General features: G+C 42.3%; 2 protein-coding genes across 2 annotated transcripts in view; one reads left to right on the plus strand and one right to left on the minus strand.

Moving 5' to 3' along the window:
- The window catches only part of LOC107324095 (zonadhesin-like), a 115532-nt gene that overhangs the window by 75677 nt on the left and 14975 nt on the right, over nt 1-24880 (plus strand). The window contains exon 80 of the mRNA XM_032449129.1: nt 24394-24628. The gene's annotated coding sequence lies outside the window, so the exon portion shown is untranslated. The remainder of the gene's footprint in view (nt 1-24393; nt 24629-24880) is intronic.
- ATP12A (ATPase H+/K+ transporting non-gastric alpha2 subunit) lies at nt 6553-22456 on the minus strand. The gene is given in 23 exon segments (XM_015883955.2): nt 6553-7058; nt 7215-7306; nt 7964-8065; nt 8731-8864; nt 9119-9264; nt 9520-9643; nt 9754-9908; nt 10628-10796; nt 12525-12675; nt 13098-13234; nt 13565-13740; nt 14121-14313; nt 14591-14725; nt 14960-15069; nt 15534-15732; nt 15825-16116; nt 16698-16819; nt 17345-17479; nt 17667-17780; nt 18293-18496; nt 18837-18896; nt 20457-20597; nt 22211-22456. Coding segments are annotated over 23 exon segments (3129 nt in total). The 5' UTR covers nt 22220-22456; the 3' UTR covers nt 6553-7029.

A 24880-nucleotide genomic window follows, 5' to 3' on the forward strand; every position in this document is an offset into this window, starting at 1 on the left:
TGACATGGCATAGGAGCTCTTAGCTCAGGCATAGCAATAGGTCTCACCACCTGGTTCTAGTTTTGAGTCCAACTGGTGTTATTTTCAAGGGTTGTATTATGATCACTGTGATCTGTTGCTGTGTCTTTGGGCTAGTTTGCCATTTCATTGGCTGTTTCCCTTCCTCAGGTCTCCTTACATCACTTGTCTTTATAAAGCAGTACTTAGAAGTCAAATCCTCCTCTCACAAACCAGGCTTTTCTTCTTTCTTTTTTGTTAAAAATGTGGAAAGCTGCAGAGAATCAGCACCGTGGGCATCTTTAAAAATAGCCCTATAATTCTTTTCTACCTCTTTCTGTCACATAACTTCAGTGCATCTTTGTGGCTGCTTCCTCCTCCCTGCAGGCAAGTAGCAGAACCAAGCTTAAAATAAATGATTGCAAGGCGCTGCTGTGAGTGGTGCTCTATTTGCAGGCCTCAGTTCACATCACTTTCCATGTTTTGCTGTTTTTCCCTTGTGTATTTTTCTACTTCAGTTCTGCTTTGTTGCTTTTAATTGGAATTACCTTATCAAGTGTGTGTCAGCTGTAGCAGTTCTATACTACTCTGTACTATACATACAGTGTATTCCTGTTGAGTCTCCCGTTCCAGCAAGCTCTTTGAAGGCAAACAAGGTTTTGCCCTCATGCAACATGTTCAGAATTGTGCTGTGCAACTTCATTGCCACCAAACTACAGATCTGTGGCAGATTTGTAATGTTTTTTGGGGTATTTGTTTCTTTGGGTTAGCAGAAATAGCATACACTGATGCTTTGTGTGAGGCAGGGCAGATATTCCAGAGGTGCATGGCACTGGAAGTATATTAATGCTACATATGGAAGAAAATTGCAGTAGTTTCTGAGTACATAAAGCAAACTGAGGTGCAGGACTGAACAAATCCAGCAGCAGAGATGACTGCAGCATAGGGAGCAATATGTATAAGCATCAGCTGCCCCATTGAAAAGCCCATGCAGGTCTTTAAAGCAATGCTACAAGCCTTCAGACCTGGCAAACTGATAGTATAGGAATTTCTGCCTAAGAGGGGTAGGCCTGTGCAGAACAATGTGGTTTTTCTTGTAGCTTCTCAGTTACATAGCCTAAAAAGCTGTCTGCTTTCCAGTTTTACAAGAGTAGTGGCTGGGGAAGTATGGAGACTATGCAGGGCTGGAACGATGGGGCAAAACAGAAGTGCTGTATGACTGAAGAATTCATAGGCAGGAAAAATAAATAGTGCAATTATTTTGCAATATTTTTATTGTGTGATGATTTTGCAGGTTAGGGCCCATCCTGACCCCTGACAATAAGGCACTGATAAAGTACCATTTGTTTTTTGCATTGAGATTGGAACGAGGTTGGGCTCAATCTGCAGTGTAAAAAAGGGCAAGCGAGGGACTATTTCCTGGGCTGATATTTGGAGGAGCCTTAGCAATGGCTATCTTATTTGAGAAGCTTTGAGACTGTGCTGTTTTTATTGTATTTAATATCATTTTTTTGTCTTGTTGTGTCAGAATAGAGCATTGACAGCTTGGCAGCACATGAGTTAGCTGACCTGTGGGTGAGAGATTTCACAGCAGACAAACCAACCTCATTCAGCAGAGATCTGCTGTCAGTTTTGCTGTTTTTCACCTCTTCTACACCCTGTTCTGTGTGTTTCTTGTCATGAGGAACATCTACAGTGTTCATTTTATAAGCTATTGGCAACAGAGAAAAGCTTCTACTTCATGGTTTGTCAAGACTTGCCTGTGAATCAGCTCTGGTTTTGTGCTTGCAAAGGGCTTTGAATTAGGCAGGATGGACTTCAATTATATCACCTGACATATGCTTTTACTGCTAAAAATGAGGCTTTTGTTTCAATTGATTTTCAGCCGAGTGCCTTCCACATGCCCTCTGGCTACCTGGGATGCTAACCAACACTGAACTGAACTTTACCTCGTTAATTGTACCTGTCCAATGAATGCTATATTTTCAGAGTTAACAGTGATGGCTTTGGACCAAATTGACCGACTAAATAAGGCAGCAATTAGTGGCTTTTTCTCCAAGGTCCTGTGGACTTTGACCCTTATGGTAACATAATTAAGTTTCCTGAGAGGTGAAGGCTGAGCTTGCAAAGGAAGCAGTGATGCAGAGCTAGGAAGTAGACCTTCAGGTTTACCTCATTGGCAAAGACATGACCTGCACATTTTGAAGCTGAATGAAGTAATTGTCCTTGTGGGACACTGGGACTTGTATTTCTGATGTGTAGAAACCCCTCTCTGTAGCAGATCTGGTGCGTGTTTAGACCAGGTTTCTTTTCTCCTAGCAAACAAGCTTTCAGGGATTTATCTGCTGGATAGATGGATGTGGAGTCATTGTATGAGTGTCACTGACAGAGTTCAGCATCAGTGGATTTGCTTTACTCAGGGATCACCTGGCAGCTGCTTTTCTGTTAAAGGGAGGTTCTTAAGGTCTTAGGAAATAATCCTTATCTGAAACAAACTGTGGTCTTCAAGTTGAGTCTGCTATAAGGCATTAAAATAATCTCTTATCACAGAAATGCAGAGGCCGTGCATTCAAAACTGTAGCAGCGTGTTAAAAGGGGGGAGGGGTTATATGAACATGAATATTTAAATATCCTTAATTATTCCAAGCATTTTATGACACATATTATTCAAAACATCCAGCCAGTGTTCCAAAAATCTGTCAGGTCAGATGGAAAGCTGCCTTTTAGTCTTTTCAAAGTCATTCCCTGCTGCAATTCATTTTGCTGCTGAGGTGGTATCAGATACAAAACACAGCGGTGTCTCAGAGTAGGTTGTTAGAGAAAAGAGAGGGTTCCAAGTTTTGAGGGCTTTTTTTGCTGCTTTGCTGTACAGCTCTGCTAGAAACCTTCACATTCACTCTTAAACACAACATTCTGGGCTGCTGTGAAAGAGCTGCTGGGCATTCTGCTGGAAGTTCCTCAAGAATTTAGCTGCACCAAACTAGTTACAGTTGATTCCATTTAACTTTGTTTCCCAAATAGCACAATTAGTAATGTGAGCATTTAAATGATGCCAAATGAGCTTTTAAGATAGCATCTCGCAGGTAACAAATGGTAGCTCGTGTTGCTGAACTTTTAGCTCATGTTGCTGTTGTGATTGTGGTTTATCAGTGAGTCCATGTTAGGCAGTCGGTGTTGGGGACAAACCCCATTGCAATATACCACTTTAGTGTTTATTTTGCCTTTATGGCCTTAAATTCTTCACCTGCAGGTTAAAGCTCTTCTGTCAGCTCAAACTTGGCAATGTGAAGTTGAAGGAAACTTGCTTACTGTCTGAGTAAGGAATTGCAGTTCATTATGAATGCAAATTGAACTGTGTTTGCCTGTGCTGTAACCTGGAAGCTAGATGGGTTGAGTGATTATGGGCTGTGTAGAGCTGCCAGAAAATATCTGCTCCCGGGGGGTCTCTCGTGCTGGTGGGTCTGGACTAGTTTTCATTCACTGCAAAATAATGATTGGGAAAAAGTTCATGAACTGATCTGGTTAGAGCAGGTATAATAAGGCGTGACTTAAGAGATGGTGTTTTTCCTCTGTGAAAACCTCTGGCATCAGAAGAAATGAGCACAGGCAGCACCATCTTGTGTGTGTGTGTCAGAGGATGGGGTTGGAATGTACCATTGGAGCCCATGCAAGGCAAGATTTTGGTGCTAAAGACATTACTGAGGTCCTGCCAAGGCCTAAGAATGGCACTGTAGTCATACCCAATGAGTGCAGCATTGCCTCTCTGCTCAAGGCTTACATACATGTTTGCATTCATTTACTTTGCATCTCAGATTGGCAGTAAGACCCTTGAGAATTTGTTACCCTGCTGGGCAGCCAATCCTGAGTTCTTTCTGTGCACCAGGAGTAATCTCCTCAACTTCATGATTAAATGGACAGAGAGCAGGGTGTGTGCATCCAGCATTCATTGAGATCATTTCTATTTTCAGTAAGCATTGACACCGGGCTGAGAACAGCAGTTGTCTGCAAATGTTTGCAGGAAGGAGATTAATTTCTGTATTTTCCTTCCCCTTGTAGCAGAGATTGACATGGGCCAACATTGTTGTGGTGTTTGCTGGAATCTTTTCCTTGCTTTAGAGGTGGTGCCACCAGGAAAGGTAACAACAACAATTTCCACTGTATAATTTGGCAGCATCTCTTGTTTAGAAATGTGAACCCTGCCTATGCTTTAATGGCAGCAAAGGTGTTTTCCAGACTGTAGAGATAAGAGTCTTCACTGTCTCCTTCCAATCTTCAATGAAATCTCAGCATCTTGTACTGCTTTATGTGGTTAAAAATGTTGTACCACTGAGAATTCATAGTGATTAATAGCCTTGAGAGGGGGCGATTATCCTAGTTGGGGACTGTGAAATGGATGCACAGGGAAGGAAATGTGTGTAAAGGAGTCACTAACAAGACTGCATGCTACAGATAGTGTGTTTCTCTTACTGCCAAAAAGCAGTTTTGTATTTGAGTGTAGGGGAAAATTCAGACATGCTACGCCTGAGAACTTCAGCATGTAGAAGGGGAAGGGTGTCGGGGTATTTTGGAGGTGGGGGTGGTGAGAGCTAGTTAGAACTAGAGAAAACTGCAAAGGGGATATTGCTAAGAGGGGGAGGTAAAGGAAAGCTGTGAAGTTCAGCGCAATCAGTGGGGGCATCTGACCTGTCTAGTCTGGCTGGAGCAAGAAAGCACAGTTCTGTGTTCAAGAAGGATTTCTCATTTTTATGAGCTAGTAAATTAACTCTTGCATGCTTGCAGCGTAGATGGAGCCAGGAAAGAAGCAGCCTTCTTGTAGGTGTATTAATGTGCAGTTCAGAATCTGCTCCTCTGCTTTGCATATCTTTTGAGTTATTGCTACTTCCTTGACTGTGGGAGAGCGAGTTGAAGCTATAGAGCTGGCTGGCTTTTTAGGCAAGAACTGAGTGTAGGAATTGTTTTCCTTTTTTTTCTTTTAATAGTTAACGTGGAAGTATTTATTGTGGTCCATGGCTCTGTATCCTATATGTCTCTAACCCATGGGACTGCAGGGAGGATGCCTCTGTGTTTGTTGAATTAACATCAATTTGCAAATGGTTTGCATCCTTCTTTGCACTTTTCCTTGTGAACAGACACTGTTGGGTACAGCAGCATTCTTTGGACTTACTTAAATGAGACCTTTGTTTGAGGACAATTCCATGTTGAGTTGCATCAGATACAGTAACCTCATAGCTTACATGTCAATGGAGGTTGGTTATCCTGAACTGAGAGGTCCTACCTGCTGTTTGTTATGAAATAACCCATGTTGTCCAATGCAGAAATTCCCAGACAACTGTTATGTATGGCAGTCAGTGAACATAGGATTCACTCTTTCCACTTTTGGGCTGTTTGTCCATTTTGCCTGTATTTGATATGGGTTTTGCTGTAGACCGTAAGCTGCTTCTTTTGTTTGCCATTGATGGTCTTTTTATGCTGAGTGTGGCTTTTTACACTGGAATTACTCCTCATGTGGAAAATGTGATGCCCTCATTCCTCCCCACTCACTTTTACACCGAGGGGACGTTTGCACCAAGATATATGTTGCTAGTTTTACAGATATTACTATGACAGAACTCTTACTTCTCAGTCAGGAGCATATGCCAATCCTAAAAGCAGATAAATCACATGTATCACATCCATCTTCCAAGTTTTCCTCTAAGACCTCCTTGTATTTATTTTCTCTTTTCCTGTTTGAATTCAAAAATGTTTTGACTGAGTACAGCAAATCTATGGGTGTTGACAAGAGGGTTGTGTTGCTCCCTGTGTCATTTCTCCTCATATTTTTCCTGTCTTGTAAGCAGAAGAGAAAACAAATCCTTCCTGATAGCTGGCGAATGACAAGGTGTTGAAATGAGTCTGCTTGGCACCTCACATACTTCTAGCTGGTGTGTTGCAGGGTTGCATCACCAACTGATAAGCAGCACACTGGGGCACGTATCTGGAATCCAGGCTCACCCTCATAATTCATAGTTTATGTGCTTATTTTTTATCACTCTTCCTTCTTCATTTGTATTTCCTCTTCCTTGAGTCAGCGTTTGAAAAACAGTGGCACCCACTCTGATACCCACTGCAATACCCACCTGGCTCTTATGAAGAGGAGCTCACAGAATGTAAAGTGGTTTCTAGCATGTTACAAAAGTGGACATTGCCATCTTAAAGCACATCTATTCCCTAAGCTCTCCCCATCTTCCCCTTCCTCATTTCTGGTTTCTCATTTGTAATCCCTCTCTCCTTTTCCTGCAAAAGACAGGTCTTGCTGTCCCCATTTCTTCTCTAATAAGTGTATCTGTATTGAAGACCTGTTCTCAAGCAGCCCTCTAACAGTGCCTGTGTAATGCATATGCAAGTCTACATTGCCATAGAGATATATCCCTTGGAAAATGAGTGTTAGGCTCATAGAGTCACAAGGTGTTTATATGGACTGACTGTGCCTTGGTCTTCCAGATGCATTTCTCAAGGTGTTTGGTCCCTTTCCATTTCACTCTCAGTCTTTGTAAGAAAATAAGGTGAAGAACTGTCTTCTGGAAAATACTTTTATTATCAAATTTCTCCTATACAGTGTTGTTACCCTTAGCAAGGTAATACAGATCTATGTACGCACTTGCTTAGAATTCAGTTGCACAAACAAAACAAAAAGAAAATAAGCAAACAACCTCTCTAGTGCAAATTAATGCCTTACATTAAGTTTTTCTGTTGTGTTTTCCTCTGAGTGCTCTCCAAGTTCATCCTTGGATGAGGGAAAGTCGTACTTCTTACAAAAATAGATAGCATTTCAATTTCAGACAAGCATCGTCCTTACAGTACAGTGGGAGGTTACTTGCCAGCCTCTTAAGTCCTTAATTCTTCATGAAACTCATGAAATTTCTTCACCCATTTTTGGGGTGAGTCCAGTGTATACTTGGTATTGCACAGACAGGACATTGAAGCAGCAGAGGCTGTGTGAGGTGAAGGAGCAGCTCTCCGTGAGGAGGAAGTAGTCCAATGATAAGGACAGATTCAGTAATACATGTTCTTATCCCACCAGCCTGCAAGAGGTGAGGAAGAAAAAAGTGATTTTGGGGGCAAATGGTCCATTTTTAGGTCTGTCAGTGGTAGCTAAGGGGGGGTGAGTGAGTGGCAGTGAACGAAAGGACTTAGGGTAAATGGAAAAGCTTATGGCAAATGCAGGAAATTCTACTTACTTCCTGGGTATCTCCTGATGAGCAGCTTCCGGACCTCATCATAGACCCATATCAACACAGCAAACGGTACAGCCACAAACCAGTACTGAAACCTGGGAGTGGGAGAAGAGATTCTCATTCAGAAGCATCTGAATTTCTGAGGTCTGTATCTATGTCTGATTTCACTAATAGAAAAATCTGGATTCTGTGCTATTTGCTTTTTTTTTTTCCTTCCCCTGTAACTTAAGCACTTAAATGGTTAGAAATGAGATTAGGTCCCTGCAAGCTGCCCAGGCATAAGTAGTTAACTGAATTAATGAATGAATTCCGGATACTGTTCAGAAGGAAATGTTGCCTGCTGGCATTACAGTCTCTGAAGATGTCAGAAAAATGGAACATTTTTGACAGGGATATGTTTAAAATAGAAGTCGCTTGCATGAAATTAAGTAAAAATGTTATATAATCTCACCAAAATATTGGTGATGCTGGACAAAATCTGGGTGTTTGTTCTACACAAGGAGGTTTCTGTACCCTTTACAGTAAATTCAGTAGGAAAAAAGTGATGTATTCTTTGTAGAAGGTATGAAAATAATTCCCATTTTGGTCAAGAAATTGTCCATCCTGTTCTTTGTAATGAATATTCATAAATATTTTATCCTAAAACTGTCCTGCATGGGCATCTTTCTCCCATTTGTGGGTTCAGGCAGAATGGTAAGTCCATGTCTGTTAGTACATATAGGAAAGGGAAGTGTGCCAGCATCAGAACTCACCTCAGAGGTGTGAAGTTCAGGGCTGTAACGTGTCCAAGACCATAAGTGAGAATCAGAGCAATTCCTATCTGGGAAAATATACCCACCCAGATGACTTTGTTCCTATAAGAAAATGACAGAGAAGTAGTTAAAGCCGATTCCTCTGCACACTGCAAAGGCTTGTGCCTTCCTGAGGCTCTGCTTGCTGGTTTGGACAACCAGCATGAGGTAGATGGGGAGCAGTGTGGTGTGAACTGGTGGGCTCTGTATTGGTATGTATCTAAGGTTCCCATGTCTTTCCTGCTCCCATTCCTGACCCACGTAGAGCAGAGCTAGGCAGGCCTGCTGCCTGCATTACTCATGTCTCCTACTTGCAATGTGAATGTGCTCATTGTGACTCAGATACAAATGGAAGAAGGAAAAATACATAGGTGTAGGCTCTGTATCTGCAGATAAAGAAAGAAAACCAGTTTGCTTTCCTATCTGAAATACTCCAAATGCCAGCTTTGACATGCAGCCTCCATCCCACTAGATGTCTTTAATTCCCTGGCTTTCATGCGATTGACAGGCACAGAACCCTTTGCAAAGGACATCCAGCACTATTGTGGAGAGCTGGACCAGCCTGTGTTCCTTACCTGCAGGCTGCAGTTAGCTTGAAGCTCAAGTGACCTAACTATTGATAATTGATATCGTTCAACAACTGAACACGAAGGGGCAAATCTCTGAGCTAATTAGTGGTGGGCTAATTTAACCTTCCACCTGTCAGGTAAAGGACCAGCAAAACCTACCGGAAAAGACCCTGCTGGAAAATGGAATTTCTTCTTGTTTTCCTGATAATCAAATCTGCAACTTGCTGAATGGTGATGCTGACAAAGAAGGCAGTGTAGCCAGTCCACTGCAGGTACGTCCTCTGGTATTTAGTCTGCAAAGCAAAGGGGAAAAACAAATAGCTGTGTTATATCCGACACTCCTCTCTTGTGGAAGCAGCTGTAAACCTTGGCAGGAAGATTTCCATTACAAAGGGATAAACTCAGTTATTCTAGATTAAGGTGTGCAATGATCGGATTTGGGCCAATGTTTATATCTAAGCCTCCCTTTCTTTTCTTAATCTTGTGTTTTGGAGGAGAGCGTTGGATTTTAATGACACAGCGTGAAGATGTTGTGGTGCTTCTTTACCCATTCCTGTCCATAAGAGTCTTCAAAGTCATTAATAGCGTTGTTTTCCCAGTCGACTCGAACACCCAGCAGCGTGGAAGGGAGGAAGCCTTGTTCTGCATAGACTGTAAAATACGTCACGAAGGCTCCTATTGACTGCATGATACCTGCAGAATCAGAGAGGGAGAATCAATTGTGTCATAGAGAGAACAGCTTGGGTTGGAAAGGACCTCAGGGATCATCAAGCTCCAACCCCCTTGCTGCGTGTAGGGCTGCCAGTCTCTATATCTAATAGGATATAGCAATCCTAATCTAGGATTGCTGGTTTAATTTCACGTTCACCTTTTCTAAGAAATGAAAGAACTTGTTTCTATCTCATTCTGCTGACACAAGGTGGTGTAATGGAGAATAGGCCAACCTACCAATCTGCAGATAGGAGTATATAGCCAGCTGCTCGTTCACCAGCCTGTCTTTCTTTTTGTTTCGAGGTCTCCTGTTCATAATATCGCTTTCAGCTTTTTCATAGGCTAATGCAACAGAGGGGATCTGCAACAGAGATAAACCATCAGGGTCTTGTAGCAGCATCTGTCCCTATACACCCAGCTTCTGGTACTTGTGAGGGTATTTCTCTATTCAGCTCTGAGGCAGCAACTTACAATGTCTGTTCCCAGGTCAATGAATAGGATGGTGATGGTGCCAATGGGCATTGGAATGCTGGCAATAATGTAGATAAGAAAGGGACAGAGCTCAGCAATATTCTTAGTCAGAGTGTAGGCGATTGTTTTCTTTAGGTTGTCAAAGATCAGGCGGCCTGGAGGAAAAGGAAAAGCTTCTGTAACAGCTGATTGCAAACATAGAATAAATAACCCAAAAACTTAATTTTTCTAACTAATTTAAGTGGAAGCAGCCATGGTTTATGTGTGTTCTCATGTAGTTCCTCATACACCTTTAAGGTGCTTTTTTAATCCCTAAACTGTTAACCTACCTTCCCTTTGACCCTTCTGAAAATGGTAATTAAAGTCTCAGTGAGAAAGATGGAAACTCCCATTCCTCAGCACGCTGCGGTTTTAATGCAAGCCATGAGCACTTTGCAGCTGGAGAAGGAGTTTATTTGTTTGGGTGCAGCACAGTAAAGATTCTGTACAAGCAAGTATTAAGGTTAAAATGTAAAGAAAACAGCTTGTATCTTTATGACGATAAGGACTCTGTAGGATCAAGATGAGAAATATTTTTGTTTGGAGTTTGAACAAGCAGAGATAGCAAACCAATGCTCTACTTAGCAAGTATGTACAAGAGAGGAATGGTTTCCTTATTGTCTTTGTAGTGCCTTTGGATGGAAACAGTTTCCATTTTCTTTTTTTCAAATACCAAAATCCTATTTCCATATCTGGGATAAAAATAAGGGAGACACGAGAGGAGCTGTTTGCAGAGAGGGATGCAGGAGGACAGGATCAGGAGGACTGACCAGCCAATGCTGTGTGGCTGTCAGCACCTTTCAGCTAAGAAAAGAGATAGCAATGTTATTTTTACCTTCTTCCACTCCTGTGACTATAGAAGCAAAGTTATCGTCCAGCAGTACCATATCAGCTGCATTTTTAGCTGCATCAGAACCAGCAATGCCCATAGCAATTCCAATATCTGCTTTTTTAAGAGCAGGGGAGTCATTGACTCCGTCTCCAGTCACAGCAACAACTGCACCCTGCAACACACAAAAGGATCCAAATGTGGGGTTGTAGAGGATGTGGTGCCTTCTTTCTCTGAGGACATTCAGCACTCAGCACTCTTCTCAGTCTCATTAAGTCTCTAGAATTAATATGGTAGGCTCAGACTGCATGCAGCAGATGGCTAAATAGGTGTCTGTGTGTTGTCTAGGTTGACTCCACAGTCAGCAGAGAGAAATGGGAAATTCAGGGACCCCAGACATGATCTGTCCTTTTCTTTTGTGCAGTGCTTACAGACTCACTTGGTTTACAATTAAGATTAAAACCTTGTAGCTGTTCAGCTAGAGACCCTTTGTATCCTATCCCAACAACTCTGACCATTGGCATGATATGTTGGGAATCCAGAAGATGGAAAGCTGGTCATTCAATTCAGCTTTATCTTCCAATGAAACCATCTACTGCAAAGGATCCTCTACTGCTTGGTGTAAAAGCTCACAGCTGGGTAGCAACACAGTGTTCTGAGTGGGAAAAAGCCTGACAAACTGATTAAAGCAAATGCAGAACGTCCTGTCCCTTTGGGGATTTAGCACAGTGTCACTACTGATAAATATTGCCATGGACAAAATGGCTTAGTAGCTCTCAGTACTAAACACAGCGTGTAGACTGAGTGGCTCAAGAGGGGGGAAGGGGGGTGTTCCTCTGAGTCCTTCTCCATCCACTGAGAGTGTGGGTGTCCAAGCAGTACAGAACACATCTACTCTGTCTGCCAAAGGGCATTAAAAAGAAACATAATTAAAAATGAGATTTAATGGGAAGATTTTATCCTCCTTTTTTTTTTTTTTTCCTCCCTCTCTTCCCCAAAAGCAATTCAGGCTTAAACTTGAAGAGCTGTTAATGCTGATTGGAAAGCTTAGTGCTGGCATAATTACATAAGTGAAATAGTGGCTTGTGCTGGATCTCCATCCCTGTGAAGTGCAGGCATGGTGGTAGCGTTGCTTTTGATTTGCAGCATCTATTTGGAAGATGTGGCAGAGGAGAAAATCATTGAATGACAATCTGTATCTTCTTTGGAGCACTATATTTGTCATTTCTTTCCTTGTGCCTCCTGTGCTGGCTGTGCTCTGTGCTGCCTTACATAATGCTGCATGCGAGTGGGACAATCCCTCTTTAAATCCTGCCTTAAATTCATGCTTACTGTGGGTTCTTTTGCAGTCTTTAAATGTAATCTAGATAAGGCTTGGTCACAGATAAATCACGCGATGACATTTTGTGGGATTCATATCTTGCTTCTTGTCTAAACATTCCTGTGGGAGGGAAGTACATAGGTCTAAATGGCCACAAGAGATAAGATGAGAGGATGTGGTAATATGTGGCTTTGATCTGGGTTTAAAGAATTCCTGGGTGAAGGCTCCTTCCCAAAGAGTGTGCAAATCTCTACCCAGGATGCTTGCTGTGCATCCCAGCAGCACCTCTGAATTACAGCAAGCCTGTCAGACCCCTCAGCACAGCTCTGAGGCATTCGTGCTTTGGAGAAGCTCATTTTGTCAGTAGGAGTTCAGAGTCTGTAGCAGGAATTTAAAGAACTTGGGTTCTGTCCAGAGAGGACAGTGCTTATGGCAATCTGTGTGATGCTGCTCTGGCGCAGTGAGAGCAGTATGAACAGAGCTCAGAGTGCACTGGAAATTGCCTTCTACTGTCACCTGGGTGATGATACCAGTGGAAATGCAGCAGAGCTGTGTCTGTGCAGAAGCTTGTACACCTCTTACCTGTCTTTGGCAGCCTTCAACTATGATCAGTTTCTGTTGGGGCGATGTCCGTGCAAAGACGATCTCCGAATGGTTGCACAAAACTTCATCCAGCTCCTGCAAGGTCATGTCCTTCAGCTCCATCCCGTTCACTACGGCTGCTGTAGCCTCCCTATGATAACCACAGGTATGTTTTCAGATCAAAAGGCTTAGATAGAGAACAGTGCACTCATAGAATGAATGCAGCTTAACAGCGAGGAGAGCAGCAAGTTGAGTTAATTTCACAAGCGTTAGTTGTTAATCAGCAGGTGTTGAATGAAAGCTGCTGCAGAAACCCAGACTGAATTAGTTACCTAGATACAGGGGGAAGTAATTAGAGCTTCCGCCAGAGCAGACTTAACAACAGCAAATGCATTTTCAAGAGTACTCTGAGGGATGGGGGGGGAGGTGAGAGTGGAGGAGGAAGACGTCTCTAAAGACATCTCTGTCTTTGAAAGAGGAGCTCATAGAGTTTGGCTAAAAGCACTGTAGAAGAAGGCATAGGTCTCAGGAAATGAAGGCAGTGGGTATCACAGATATTCTGCCTGCTCTTACTGTCTGTTGACTTGCTCAACAGGAATGTTGAGGCGCTTTGCAATGTCTTCCACCGTCTCGCTGGTGGCTGAAATGATGCCCACGCTCTTGGCTATGGCCTTAGCAGTGATCGGGTGATCACCAGTGACCATAATAACCTGAGGAAGGGAGAAGTGCTTGGAGTCAATGACAAATACACATGCTGTGGATGCAGAGAGATGAGGTGAAATATCTATTGTTCTAGACCAGGAAGCAGTTTAGAATCTGAACTTGGAAAGCTGTGCTATTTACATAACAAGATGGGTTGTGGCTACTGATTTCAGTCTGTATTCAGTTCTCTACCTCTTGTTATTGACACCATTTTATAAGAGCTGCGAAAAAAAATCTTTATCATTAGTTATAACACAGAGTAAAGAAACCTTTTCTTATGAGATTTCATGCTACGTATACTGAGGTTACAGTCTTTAGGAATATTGTGAGATCCCCACCTTGATCCCAGCGCTGCGGCACTTTGAGACGGCATCTGGCACTGTGGAACGAGGCGGGTCAATCATAGATAAGAGCCCAACAAAGCATAGATTGGAGGTGGGGAAATTCATGGAATCTGTGTCAAATGGGTAGGTGTCTGGAAACTCATTTTCAGGCAGGTACAGGTGACAGAAACCTGAAAGGAGATGCATGTTGACTGAATGTACAGGAAATAATGAAAGTGCAGAGCTTGCTGTAGCTTAGCATCACATTTTTTTCTCGGCTATAAATTCCAGTGTATTTAACCATTTGCTTTCTATGGAGGATTATTTAGCTTGCAGTTGTAACTTTGTTTTGGCTGCACAGTGTTTCAGATTGACATGGGTATATAGCAGTAAGAGCATCCCTGCCACGGGGAGCTTACAGCATGGCAGTGAGTATTTAGCAGCCTGCATAGTAGGCAGCACACTTTGCTTTTTACCCTTCACTGCAAGGGGAACAAAGTCCATACACACAGGGTTTAAACTCCCTATTTTGCACTTCAGTTCTCTTATAGTCCCTCTATTTAGGACTCACCAAGCACTCTTTCTCCCAGGCCTCCCAGCTCCATGTATGCTGTTTGGAAAGCTTCTGCCTTTTCACTGTCGAGTGGTTCTTCTTTCCCGTTGATCATGATAGTGCTGCATCTCTCTAAGATCCTCTCTGGGGCGCCTTTCATCACCAGCAGAAAGCGTTTGTCATTGGGATCGTCAGTCTCATGAATGGAGAGCTGTGTGCCACAATATGAAGTCATTTAAAAATAGCATATACTGTCCTTACGTGTTACCATTTTTGGTCACTTTACATAGAAATAGTGTTTATTCTCCTTTCCTATGTATCATTCTTTCCATTGAATGAAATGAACTACAGTTATCGTAGGTTAAATCTTCCCTGTCATTGAATTCACCTATTAAAGCTTCCAGGTCACAAACTGCTGCATTGGATAAACTGATAGAAACACTGAAAGCTGGAAACAGTCTGACCTGTGTCCAAGAACTGAAACACACCTGGAATTTGTTGGTAGAGTTGAAGGGAATTTCAGCCACTTTCTTGTTCCGTGCTCGAATATTCATGACATCACCCAGGACAACCTCTGCAAATTTCAGTAGAGCTGTTTCGGAGGCATCACCCACCACAACTCTCTGTATGGATGAGAGAAGAGACAGTTGGTAACACATGTACTTCTAAACCTCTTTCGTGATAAAGCAGTGATAAAGCAGCAGTTATCTCCAAAATATCCTTGTGCTAAAAGATTTGCCTTAGGTTTTTTTCATGAGTTGATAGCCTATAGTGAGTTAGAAGGCTGGAGCCAAATAGAACAGCTTGTGTGTATTGCTCAACCAAAGGAAAAGGAAGAAGTTGATGTGAAGCGGTACCTTCATTATTGGGAGGTTCTCCTGTCCTGGTCTGAATTCTGCTCGGTTGCATAGAGTTACAATTTTTGATAGTGCTGTCCATGATGGAGAGCTTTGGTCAAAAGATTGGGCTGAAGAGAAGCAAAATGAACACAGCATCCTTTAGCGATCTATGTAGTAGAAGTAAAGGCTCAAGTTTGAACCAACACGATTGAATTGTTTGCAAAATAAGGTTGTACTTTTGATAGGTTTTGTTACAGAAAAACACTTTAACAGGAAGTTTACAGCGATCAGCTGTTTTGGCAAAGTTACTTAGATAAAGTTTCTGTGCTTCTTTCCCTCCCAAATTCAGTGTTAGTGCACCTGGAATTAGAACCTCCTCCAGGCTTATTTTCTGTGATAGGAATTGTTTTGTTCTTATCTCTACGTGGCAAAGAGGGGACTTTCCTATTGCGCACTGCACTTGTGTGTGGCAGCGAGGTGTATCTGTTTTAGCTCTGAACAGATAAACCTCATTGATATCAGTTGGACAGACTGTAAGTGGGAAACATCCCACGTAGCCACCCTTTTCCACATCCCCCACTGCCATATTTACTTGTTTGATCTTCACTGGTGTCAGCTGAGTAGATTTGATTATCAAACCAGAGGTGGGCAACAGTCATCCTGTTCTGGGTCAGGGTCCCTGTCTTGTCAGAGCAGATGGTGGATGTGGAGCCTAGTGTTTCCACAGCTTCCAGGTTCTTCACCAAACAGTTCTTCCTTGCCATCCGCTTGGCTGTCAGAGACAGACTTACCTGATAGGAGTAAATAAAGAAGTTCAGCTTGCTGCCAGTGAGGTACCATTAAAGACTTTTTTTTTTATTATTGACTTCATGTGCAGACTTACTGTTACAGTGGCTAGCAGTCCCTCTGGCACATTTGCCACAATGATGCCAATGAGAAAAATGATGGAGTCCAAAATCTTGTATCTCATTGATACAGAAATAATGAAGAAGAGGACACCAATGGAAATGGCCACTCCTGCCACCAGGTAGACAAAGTGTTCTATCTCAATAGCAATGGGTGTCTTCTCATTTCCTACTCCTGATGCAAGAGAAGCAATCCTCCCAATGATCGTGCGGTCCCCTGTGTTGATTACAATTCCAGTAGCTGTGCCTGCAGGGAAATAAGACCATCAGCTCCAAGACTGGTCTCCCTACGCAGTACTGGTTAACGAAGACCACTTTCAGCCTTAATGTGGCTGAGACCTCACCCCAGAATTATTTATTTTCCCTTGGGTTTTGTCTTTCCTTCCATTTCTATTTTCCTTAGTGAGTCTTTTCTGATGGTGTTGCAGTGGTAATGCAGCATTACCCAAGCAGGTAGTCTGTTAGGTATAACACCTGCTTTTTGGTTCTGAGAACAGGAATAACACCTTCAAGTATACAGAGACCTTTCACAGAAGCATCCACAAGCACATAAAAGGCCTCTGCAGCTTGACATTTCTAAAGGTGATGATTGAAAGGCCACAATAGAACTGCAGTTAATTGCTTGTCACGCCCATAACTAGGTTAGGTGTTAAAACAAAGGTCTCACTGCTTGACATGGTGGAACAACCTGCTCAGTACTGCAGGTTTTATTTTGGTGTCCTTTGGAAAACCATTTCTTACAGCAATCAAACCATTCTGGAATTCCTTGAGGCAGAATAAGTTCAAAGTGAGTTAGAAGTATTATATAGCACTCCCTACAGGTGCCATTTTTGGAGGTCATTGCTGGCTACAAACCTTCCACACAGTTGGTGGAAAAGAAAGCAATGTTCCTGGTTTCCAGTGGGTTCTCATTGGAGAAGTCTGGAGACCTGGTCTGAGGCTCTGACTCACCAGTAAGTGAAGAGTTATCCACCTTTAATGAAACGGAGACATGCCCATATTAAAGTCAGTAACACGCAGTTATGTGCAGCCCAAAGGAAGGCTGCAGCACGTTTAATAACAGGTGACAGGGCCATCATCTCTCAGCGCTGTTCTGTGTGATGACTGTCACTGTGGGGATGTATTTCAGCAGGAAATTGGTTCAGTCCATGCTGTGTGTTTGTTGATGGGATTTTCAGTGGCAGCCTGAAAGGTGAAGACCTCACTCCAGGTCTCTGGATGTATGTAGTGCAGTGTTGCTATGTCTGCTGCTGCCCTGGCAAAAAGCATTGCTAGAACATGCTATGGCTATAATGGCATGTTCTGATGTTCAGGAAGCAGGGATGTTAGTATGGCATGAGCTGAGCATCTCAATAGAGCTTCTGTATTCTGTGTCTTAAATGTTGTTGAATTTTAAAGCTCTAATAACTCGTACTAGATGTGCAGAAATAGTTTATGTCATAAAAGCCTCTATACCATTCTTACACTCTCTTAGTGTGCTCTATAAAGCACTGCTTACCTTGCACCCCTGAGCAGCGATCAGACGAATGTCTGCTGGGATCCTGTCTCCACCCTTTATTTCCACAATGTCTCCTACTACCAGCTGGTCTGCTGGCATTTCCTTCTTTTCTCCATCTCTGATGACAAGAGCTTGCTGAAAGACAGAAATAAGACCCAAATGAGTATGGTGCTGCCCTCTAAACACCCAACCAAGAGGTAGATTCAAGTTGTGCTTATTGCTTATATGTAAGGGGCTTATATAAAAGTCCCACTTCAGTCATTTTGAGGTGCGTTATCAGGGTGAGCCTTCATCCCAACAGAAATGCCTTGGTTATTCTCACCTGTGGAATCATTTTACTGAAGCTGGCCATGATGTTTGTGCTTTTTGCTTCCTGATAGTAAGCGAAGATACCAGTGAGGATGACGACCAGTGCAAGGACTACACCAAGGTAGAGCTGATCAATGAAAGAAATAATCCAGTTAGTTGAAAGTAGTTCCTCTGGTGGAGTAAATCATATAGTTCTGTATGGTTTCAAGAAACTTAAAATGAGGGATTGAAGCAGACTAAAAGACAAATTGAGAAGAGAGCTTCAAGTTTTGCCTTGCTGTTGATCAAGTAAAGCTTCTGGGGTATAAAGAGGTATAATGGCAAATGTCCCGTCTCTCTAAAAACTTCTAAATCAAACCTGGCATGATCCTGAATCAATTATATTCCTAGCTGAGAACTAAAGTCAAAGATTCCAGTGTACTCGGGTATTGTGATTACAGGCAGTAGTTATAAAACCTTTGGACAGGCACTCTTAGAAGTGGTATGTCAGGTATTTAACAGAACTGTTCAGTAGTAAAGGGAGAGTCCTGAAGGAACAAAAGGCCTCCTGGTTGTTACTGAGTAACTATGAAGTAGTATTTCAATTACTTAGATTGTCAAAGGGTCGCGTACTCGCTTTGTAGTTATTCAAACACTTACATTGTCAAAGGCTGATTCAACTCCCTGGCCCAACTGAATGCCAAATGAAATCCAGGAGAAGACAGCTCCAATCCATAAGAGGATGGAAAACCCTCCCACCATCTGCTTGAGGAACTTAACAATTTCAGGAGTGGCTTTGGGAGGAGTGAGTGAGTTGGGACCATCACGAGCCAGGATCTCTGCTGCTCTTGCACTGGAGAGACCCTGCAAAAGGAAATGCCACGTTTATCATGGAGTCACAAAAACCAGGTTTTTATCTAAGCTTAGAAAAAGTGTGTGCTGCTTGTCTCCTAAGCATTATTAGTGTTATGGATTGGTAACCTGTGCCTTTGATTTCCAAAGGTTAGGTGCTGTGCACTGAGATGCTGCTTGAGGCGTTATTGGGAGCTAGTGCTCTATGGTTATGCAGGCATCCATGAGTTCATCTTTGTCAGTCTGCCAATTGGAATGCTTTCCCACTGCCTCCAAGCAGCTTTAGATTAGCCAGAGGTTAAAGGAAGGCATCTGAATCAGGAAGTTTCTCAGTGGTGCCCTATGGACTTACTCTGTCGATGCTTGTGCCGTACTTTTCCTCCAGTTGTGAAGTGCTGAGTTTGTGGTCATCCTGGATTCCAAAAGAGAGAGAAAATAGCAGACAGTGAGCAGAGTAAGTTTTGTATCAGGATCTGGAGGTGGTTCTAAGTGCCTGGATCTGGAGCTATGGATCCGGTTGCTAGAATGGCATCCCGCTTCCACAAACAAACAGTATAGATCATCAGAAAAAGTACAAGTCTCCTCTTATCCATTCACACCTCTGGCATTTGCTCCTATTTTCCTATTTGCAAAGCATTTACAACACTTGTCTTCTGCTGGATGGAAATGGCTTTCACCACAAACGTCAGCGTTCTGTAGAGTCAAGAAGCTTAACTGGTAAGTGTGAAAAGCTTTGAGATAGACTCGAGGGGCTGCTAGAAGTGTACACACTGCTGGGAGCTGGTGCTTTCTTTTGGTTTTATGCATATGTTTGTAAATCTCTCACAGGAGCAGGATGGGGTTCTCATTTTAATTGCTCAACACAAATACCTGGTCTTTATGCATTACAGGACCATGCATTCAGTACCATAACCCACCAATGGGATATAATGGGATGTGTGTGGCAGTAGCTTTGGTGTCTGATTGAGAAAGGGAGGGCATGTAGAATGATTTGCTGTGGTCTTGTGGAAGGAGGCAGCAGGTTCTAAGCACAGTTAAGAGGCATGGGAGAGGGCAATGAGAAAGCTCTCCTCCTTCCCCCGCAGTGACATGGCTGTGGTATCACTGACCCAATTATATCTTGTGGTGAACAGAGGTTTGGAAGCCAAGAATTTGTGAGTTCTCACCATTGTTTTCACAATGATTCATTGCTGCTCGGATGAGTCAATTAAACTGTCTGTGCTTTGATTTCTCTTTAGAAACATGAGAGTGCTGTTACATCCCCAGTGGTAAAGATGGGCTACATTGAGAATTATTTAGCTGGGACTGAATAGAGCTCAGAAAGATGATAGAGAAATTGATTGCTTGTTTGGGGGTTTCTTTACCTTTGAAATACTGCCTAACCTGTGCATTGCCTTTGCTGTGAGCTGTTCTTAAAGCAGTCCAGAAAAGAGGTCAGAATAATTAACTTCATGTTTCAGATTGGGAAACTGAAACATGCATGGAGGAAATGAGTTTTCCAAACCCAGCCAGCGGATCCCTAGCAAGCCAGAAGGAAATGCAGGTTCCTTGAGCTCCATGCTCATTCTTTAAATTACATTGCAGGGAAAAAACTTTGTAAAGCTGAGGCATCCTTCTAGATCTACTAGCAATCTCTGGAGCAAGATGTTTTGCTCCTCTCTTCCCTCTTCTTCCTGGCTGGCTGTGCAAATGACAGCTGAGAGAAGGAAGCTTATAGTAATTCCATCTGGGAAAGCACAGACCTTGGTAGGGATGCACTGCTCTGTACCAGTGGTGGCTTCATCAAGCCAGAATCATACCTTCATTACAGATATTGATCCTGCACAGCTTTTCTATCAGCCATACTTTAGGGGCGTAAGGAAGCTTATTCCTCCCTGTTGGATTTTCAGCACTGGCACTTCCATTCACCAGCATTCATTCAAGCAGTGGTTGAGGCTGTCCTGCCAGCTGATGGAGATTTAGCAATACTCACCAGGTCCAGTTCTTTCTTTAGTTCTTCATTCTTTTTTTTCTTGTTGCCCTTCAGGTCTTTGTACTTCTCTTCATCTCCGGTCTCTGTTTTTTCCAGATCTTTTAGCCCATTGATCTCAACTGAATAAACATCAGACTTTTTCTGTGGAAGAAGGAAGGTTTTAGCTTTGTTGCATGCACCTGAACAGATCAGATCTAGACAAATGCTCCTTTTTCTTTGCTAAGTTAGGAATTGCTACTGTTTCCTTCTCCTGGCAACTTTGAGTGCTATCCCTGTGCTGCCCAAGACCTCAGAAGGAAAGAAAGGAGAAACTGAATGAGAACTTTTCTTCTTTGTTTGTTCCTACAGCTTTTTAGATACATAACTTCAATGTTATTTTTAATTAAAATTACCATTTACATGTTTATATTGACATGTTTACAGCAGATGGCATAAAATGGAGGCAAACAGCTTATTGGGCTGCCAGAGAGAACCAAGCCAGTTACTTTTTGTCTTCACTCATAATGGTGTAGTAACAGGTAAGTAACCCAGGGATGCTGCCAAACCTCTGACGTTCTGCTTTATGGATAACATAACTTGAGGAGGGTTCCATCCTCCTAACTTTACGTTAACACCGTAATCTGAAGGGCAGACTTCCTGTGTTGCCCATTTGCCTGCTTCTATAATCATAACGTTCCAGATCCTAATTACGTTGTAAATTACATGCCATTCCTTGGAAGAACTATTGGTTGACCCCATTTCAGAGGCTTCTTTAGAGATTAACCATCAGACTCTCATGAGAGTTATGCTGGATCTTATCTGACAGTGTGCTTTACTAGTGGGATGGTTGTGCTGGTGTGCTGCTGATAGGTACACACACATTTTGCAGGACATTTATCATTGTTTAGATTCCCACAGAGGAAATATTTCAGGTGAATTGAATGTAGTTGTCCTTTATAAAGCCTAAATCAGACAGCTTAAGTGATGGAAACAATGAGGAAAGAAAGGGTTTAGATATCTCATTGCTTACTAGTATTCTGAACTCCAGACTGACCTCCTGTCCTCAGATGCCCTTTCATTAAAGGAATGTTGAAGTCTTGACATTTTATCTTGAGGAAGGGAAAAGCTAAGAGCTGGTGAGTGGTTCTGGCAGTTACAAGCCTGAAATCCTTCTAAAGCACTTCAGTTTGTTAGATAAATATCCCAGATACAGAACTTCTCTATTACAGGACGTTCTAAATTTTGAATCACACCAAAGACACACAATCTGGTTCATCTGCTGGGATTCTTCCTTTACACTCCTACTCCCTCCCTTAAACTATCCAACTTGAAGATCTGTCTGGCTTTTCAAATCTCCAGCAGATTGACCAAGATAGAGAGAAAGCAGCTGTCTATCATGACAACCTAGCAGGAAAAGGAGAGGAAAGAAAATGGGTGAAGGCAGTAAATGCTGTTGATTGCTGTGCATGATGTACATATAACCTCTAACCTGCACATTTTCATAGAATCTCAGCTTTTAGCATTTGCAAGAGAGTTCATGAAAACATGGATTACAAAACTAGCCATTCCTGGAGGTGTTTTCTATCCAGTCTGATCTCTTCTCATTTTAGGGTTGGAAGTGCATACATATCAAGATTGACAACTTTAGTCATTAAGACTGGATGCCCAATAGTTTAATACCAATTCTTTGCTTTGCTTATTTTTCTGATAAACATACATTAATTTAGAGCTTGTTAGTAGGAAGGAATTCATGCAGTAGTGAACATTGTACTCACCTTTACCATCTTGGTGAGCTTATTCCTTTCCAGATGCAATGAAGCAGCCAAGCCAAAAGCTCCAGATGAAAAGCAAAAGCCCAAAAGGAGAGAAGAGTAACTCAGAACACTTCTGGCTGTTGCAGTGCAGAAGCTCACAGGGATGGTAGTTCAACAAGCAGATGTTAGCTGGAATCCTGCTTGCGTTTTGGCATCCTTCAGGCAGGACGAGTTTGTTGTCCAAAGCCTGTGGAGAAGGAGCACTGTTTGCTGGTGCTTTATAAATCAGCATCTTGTGCTGCCACTCCACCCCTCCCCTTCCAGGTCCAGCCCATCTTCTGTTTCACCTGTAGTAGGTGGAAAAATACCACGGTAATGGGCATGTGGGTTTCAGGTCAGATAGTTTCTAATTATTCCTTTGTAGTGTTTGCTCATGACTAGGGAACAGGTGTATTATTCATCTTGCTAGAAGCAAAGAGTTTCCTTCAGAGGCTTTCCAGCACTGGACTCCCTTTGCATATCCAGCTGTTACAGCAACATCTGCTGGAGTAAAGGAAGTCTGTGCTTGTGTTGTGCCTCCTAGCTGCTGCTGTGATGCTCTGTGTGCTGCCTATGGTCCCTAGAAGCCCAATCCCTGCCCTGTGTATGTACTGGGTGTTTAGTGGAGCAGTGTCCTATTAAGTTTCTGAACTTGGCATTCACTCTTTATTTGTGGATTACATTTGTTGTGTTTTCAGCTTTCATGCATAGATAAAAGAAAGTGTTTTGAGTAAGAGCACTTACCCAAATATTGAATGTTAATGGTCTTGTACCAATTACAAGCTTCCATCTGGAAGAGAGAAAGACAACACATGATACCCCACGCTTGATATCTCATCAGTCAGAAGTAACGTTAATTTTTTCTACATCCCTGCAGTTTTACTGGATTAAAATGAAGTTATACATGTGGAAATATTCTTTCTGCTTTAACATTACTTTGGGTAAGAGTGTCTTCTATCTGCCTGGAAGAAGACAACCAAGAAACATCCCTTACTACTGAAACAGATCCATGTTCAGATTATGGATAGACTTCAATGAGTAGAGTGTCATACCTCCTTAAATGATGATCACATTTATAAATAACTTTATTTATACTTCTCAGTTTACATCTGTTGGTCTTTTTCTATGGCATTCTCCATCTTAAGACATTATGCAAGTTACAGAAGTGCACCTCAAAAGGTTTCAGATTCATTTTCAGCTGTTTATTTTATTGAGAGCTGGTTTGTATCCTGGAGCTTGAATAGAAACCTTTTCATTAACATACAAGTACTTGAGATTTCGTAATATGTGCCATGTTCAAGAACACACACTGACTGTATCCATTGATTCCCATTACCAAGGCATTAGAACCATGAGGATCGAGAAGTGTGGTGAGCAGATTTAGCACCAAACTCACTGCTGACACTGGAAATGAGGGGAATTCAAAAGCAAACACATACTTGGAAATAGAGAAATGCCATCCAGACACGTAGTTGTGTTGTCCATTGCATTTATTAGTCAAATCAACAGGCTGGAGAATGTGAAAACAGGTTAGTATTCTTGGCTTCTTCACTGATAACTTTTAACTGGGAGCTTGGATTCACAACCCATCGAGGAACACAGGGATGTATATAGAATCCTGCTGTTAATTGACTTGTGGAAATAAGTAAGAATTCATGATTTAGGATGTCATCTGGGTCATTTTAGCAGGTTTTGCATTTCTCAAAGTCACAACAACTTTTGCCTGAGGACAAATGTTAGAGATGCAATTAGAACAGTGTTTGGCAGCAAAGCACACTGTATACTATGGTCTTGCAGCATTTACACCAAAGCATCTGTCTTATTAAAGGGTGTTCATGTAGAAAATTAATTAAACTGAGAAAGCCTTATGACAGTGCCATAGCCTAACAGTATACAAAGCATTGACCTGGGATTGCCTGCTAACAAATGGTCTATATTGAGCTGCCAAGTTAAAAGTAAGAAACTGACTGTTTAAAAAGCTCGATGGCGGTTTTATTAACTTCTGTTCCACTGAGAGAATGGTTGGTTTCCTTGTAAATTTCAAAGTACCGATGGGAAGTGCTATAAAAGGCTAATCGCATGTTCCTTGTGAGCCAACATACTGTGGTTGGCCAGTGTAATATCCCACTGTTGGGAGCACTGATCTTGTTTTTTATTGTTTATAGCCCAGCTGCAAAAGCATCAGGAATAAAGCCCACGTGAGAAGCCAGGCTGCAGCTCTGGACAAGTGCACACACTGTTGAATCTTGGCAGTGAAGCGTTCTTCCCTTGGCTTGGCAAGATGTGACATGCATTGAGAGGGATATAAGCTGATGTCTGTGTAAGAGCTGTAATCATCATGTGAGTTCCCAGCGTGTCTCAACGCCCAGAGCTGAGCCCCGGTTTGAAGGTAAAATAAAGGTGTGTTGTTCTGATTCCTATACATTAACCTTAAAAATAGCAGGCTTCCTTTCTGAAATACTGTCTTATTTTGATGTTGTTCTATGGTCATTTCTGCTTGCAAGTGTTGCACAAGGACAAATGGGAATGTTTGGCTGTTGTTTATCATGCTGTATTGCATTGTACTGCATGAAGGCTGCAGGCTTGCTGGTACATGTGTCAGGGTCTTGTATATGTTCTGGTTGTGCAGAGAAGGGAAAAGTGGTTGTGAAA

This window comes from Coturnix japonica, chromosome 24, assembly GCF_001577835.2.
Source record: "Coturnix japonica isolate 7356 chromosome 24, Coturnix japonica 2.1, whole genome shotgun sequence".
Lineage (NCBI taxonomy): Eukaryota > Metazoa > Chordata > Aves > Galliformes > Phasianidae > Coturnix > Coturnix japonica.